The 4,088-nt window shown below is 38.9% G+C and overlaps 1 protein-coding gene across 5 annotated transcripts in view; it reads right to left on the bottom strand.

The window, feature by feature from the left end:
• The window catches only part of ADARB1 (adenosine deaminase, RNA specific B1), a 213,994-nt gene that overhangs the window by 51,272 nt on the left and 158,634 nt on the right, over window positions 1–4,088 (bottom strand). For all 5 annotated transcript variants that reach the window (XM_019523308.1, XM_019523309.1, XM_019523307.1 and 2 more), the window contains one exon: window positions 816–930. In XM_019523308.1, the coding sequence (XP_019378853.1) occupies window positions 816–930 (115 nt within the window). The remainder of the gene's footprint in view (window positions 1–815; window positions 931–4,088) is intronic.

Raw genomic sequence — 4,088 nt, 5'->3', positions numbered from 1 at the left:
AAAAAAAAAAAAATAAAGGGGAATTTTAAAAAATTTTGGTTCCCCTTTTTTTTTTTTTTTTTTTATCCAGCTTGACACTATTAGTAAATCAGAAGCCTGGCAATAAATTCAACAGTGGTAAGAGATATAAAGCTTTACAGACGAAAAATTATCAGTTCTTATATTGATAAGACATGCAAGAAATAAAAGCTAAGATGCTGACTGTACTTTGCACTGCATCTGCAGTACTGTCAATTGCCAAATCAGGCGATTCATACTTGCCATTAAAATCTGCGTATTTGATGTTTGTGAATAAATAATTGTATTGCAGTAATTACTATACCAGGTTCAATTACACTAATAACTAAATCCAGTAAGAATAATTAAGCAAAATGTAAAAATGAGAATATTTCGAATGCATACATAATTTATGCCCTAAGTATGTAATGTAATACAGTGTATTTGGGGAGTTTATTACCCTTAACTTTTTTTTCAGTGTGACACATATCTCATTTTAAAAAAAGGTAATGTATATTATAGAATATAGCTCATCTAGAAAATTCAGTTGATTTTGTTGGATACAGGAGCTCTGTGAAAATAGAGAGGTATTTACAGGCATTAACTTTCTGGTAACTGCCAATTACAAGGATGTGACTTCACCTATTCTTATATTTATTATACTCTTCCAATTATGCATTAAAGATAATTCAGTGCTGTTGCTTGAAGAAAGAAAAATGAAGTGTAAAGATAAATATCTTTTAACTACCTAGATCTTTATAATGTGTCCATCACTATGGTACCTGAACACTTAGTAGTAGTAGTAATTTTCTTTTTACCTGTCGTCATGACAACTCCAGCAAGAACTTTTCTACGTGCATGGGGAGATGTGAAATTATCAGTCAAATCACTGAATTTATCTACAACCAAGCGTGCAACAGCATCAGCTAAAACCTGCAAGATCACAGAAATACATATTAGAGAAAATTAAACAACTAATCAACAGCTACAGCATTTATATTACAAAGATTTAAATTCTTCTGTAATTTTACACAACAGATTAAAAATCCTCTGGGGTTAACTTTTCTTTATTATCTGTTGATAATCATTAGGGGTAAGGTTTTGCATTGTCCACTCTGAATGTCCTACTTGGGATAAGTAGGGTCTGATTTTCAGGGATGGTGAGCACTTAGTTCTTAATTACTGCAACTGGAGCTTTATGTGCCATGCATCTCTGAAAAATCAGGTTCTTGGAAACTCTGAGTGAACACCTAAATCCTAGCATTAGTTGAAATTTTGGTAATTTGGGCTTGAGTAAACAGCTGAACAGAAGAGTCAGTGTGTTTATAGTGGTATCTCAAACTACGTCATTTCTATGTCCTGAAGCCTCAGGAAAAGAATACCAAAATACAATCAAAGTTAGTTTTTTGGACTAACATACATCTTTTATTACACTAGAAATTAGTACACATATATACAAATTTGTGTCTTCAGCTCTCAGTGAATATATTTTATATTTTAATTTTAGATAATGCACACATTTAAAATGAGTATTTTAAACATGTGAGTCTACACAGACTATCAATAATATACTAATAGGTCTCTTTTTAATCTTTAGGAAAGCCTGGAATAATAGATAATGTTTGCAGCTTGCCAAATGAATCAGCACACTTAAGGACTGTCAGACTTCAAGGTCTAGTATCAAGGAACTTTGAAAATGCTATATTGCCAAAAAAAAATTGTTTAACTTTGAAGACTGGATGATCGTAACTGTCATACCATCCCACAAGGACAGAAACTGATTTTTAGGCAGCCACAAAGCTACACGTTTACATCAGAATTACAGTCTTGAATTTCACCTGAGAATAAACCAAAAGGTAAAGCAGATTAAGAAGTAACAGTACTATATATAAAACACACTAAATTAGTTTGCTGCATTTGGTACTAGTTGAGAGGTTTTATACTTGGCCATGCAGAGTATAAAGCACTCATTATCCAAACCAGATGGGACAAAGGCATGGATATTTATGGCAAGTTCCGTGTTAAAAAAATTAATTGTAACCTTCTACTTGGTGTATATGGAGAAAAGTCATCTTGGGGTGCATCAACATGAGATACTTCACTTAAGATGAGAGCAAATTACTGCACAGTAGATATGTCTACACATGCACATTTAATGTGCATTAGCCCTATTTAAGGTACATTAAGGGCGTGCGTTTACACGTGTGCCTTTAATGTGCCTTAAAAATGGCAATTTAAGGCTATCCATAAAGCAGGTATCAAATTTATGTGCAGATAGCTAAATCATATTTGTGAATATGTAGATGCATTAATGCACATTAGCGTGGTATGTGTCCACTGACTTGGGACTAATTTAGTCTCAAGTCTGTTTGCACACCCACATTAACACACTTTAGCACATGCATGTGTAGACGCATGCCTAGCTCACCTTAACGCACATTAGGTTGATGAGCATTAAGATTAGGAGTGCATAAAAGCATGTGTAAACATGCACAGAAAGTGTCACCTGTCTACATGTGCAAACACTTATTTCACGGTAATTTCCTCTAATCGTGGTAAATTCACTACCTGTAAATAAAAGTAGCAAATTTACTCAGAAGTAATTACTGTGCAGTACAGCATGTGTAGACAGCTGCCCAGGAGCAAATGTGCTCCAGGTCAGCTAGGCAGCAGGGCGTGGGAGACTGCTCCCAGCCCCCAGGAGCTGCCTGCTGCTGGAGTGGGCTCCTGCCACCAGAGCCCAGGCAGAGAATGTCCCCCAGCCCTGGCAGCAGGGACCTCCCAGGCCCTGCTCTGTGATTGTGCCCCTGTTCTGTGATTGCAAGATAAGAGTCTCCCAGCCCCCACTCCACAATCACAGAGCAGGGGCTGGGAGACTCCCAGTCCCCACTCTGTGATAGCAAAGCAGGGGCTGGGAGCAGTCTCCTGGCTCTGAGCTCCCTACCAGCCCCTGGGCTAGCACCCAAGGGGAGCCTACAGCTCCCCCTGGTTGCTGCAGGGGCCAGCGCAGGGCTGGTAGCAGTAGAAGCAGACTGCTGCCATGAGCAGCAAACCTGCTCCTGTTTCCCTGCACATGTAGATGCCTATTCGGGACATGCGGGCAGTGGATAACAGCTCTGCCTTGGCTCTGGACCATGGTGTCACCCCTGCAAGATCCCAGCTTCCTGCCCAGCTGTGCATCTTGCCAGTGCTGCCGGGTCCTGTCTCCATGGAAACCCTGGCCCTGCACTGTCATGACTCCACCACTCCTGGGGTCTCCATGGAAACCAGCTACAGCAACATGGGCAGAGGCTGCTGAGAAATGGAGTCCAGCTGGTGGCCAGATCTGCCATTTTGGCCATCCCAACCTAAACCCATCTGTATTATTAGAGCGCTACTGAATTAGAGCTGTTTGCCCACGAAGTATTCTTCTTTATTTATATATGTTTATAGAAGCTGTGGCTGTAGCAGTAGCAGCAAAACAGTACTTAAAAATCTTAATGACATACCAGATTTGACCTGAGATGCATACTGCCTCTACTTTTGCTATCTTTGTTTATGCTTCATCAAAAAAAATGTATAAACTATGGCAATCTACAAAGACAAAGCTGATACAGTTGGCTCAAAAGGCCACCCCATCATAGGTGATGGGGGCAGAGAGAGAGAGAGAGAGAGAGAGAGATAGGGATCTTTCAGAAAAAGAACATACCCTTTTCAAAATGTTTAGGAAGACAATCAATGGTATACCATAATCCCCAAATAGTATAAGGAAGGATTACTCAGACTAGAAAAGTGAAGAATTAGCACTCTATCTAAAAAATCCCAATACAGTAACATTTTTGAGTGAAAAATTTAATCTAAATAGCTGCTAAACCTGTTACTAAAACATAATTGTAATAGGATTATGCAAATGGATGCTGGATCCAGATGAATGTAGTGACTTTGATTTTCCACTGTGTCTGAACACTTCTACATCATGGTACAGATGTAGCGAAAATAGATACTTTTCTCTATGTTTCTTTGTTCCTTGTTTTAGTATTAACCCCTGCATTCTGTAAGTTTCCACCCACATGGTACAGGATAGCCCACTACGTATGGCTTATAGGTTGCTC

This window comes from Gavialis gangeticus, unplaced genomic scaffold (genome assembly GCF_001723915.1).
Source record: "Gavialis gangeticus isolate Ggan-Ray unplaced genomic scaffold, GavGan_comp1, whole genome shotgun sequence".
Classification (NCBI taxonomy): domain Eukaryota; kingdom Metazoa; phylum Chordata; order Crocodylia; family Gavialidae; genus Gavialis; species Gavialis gangeticus.
Note: the sequence above shows the minus strand (reverse complement) of the source record. Positions and strands in the feature narration are given on the sequence as shown.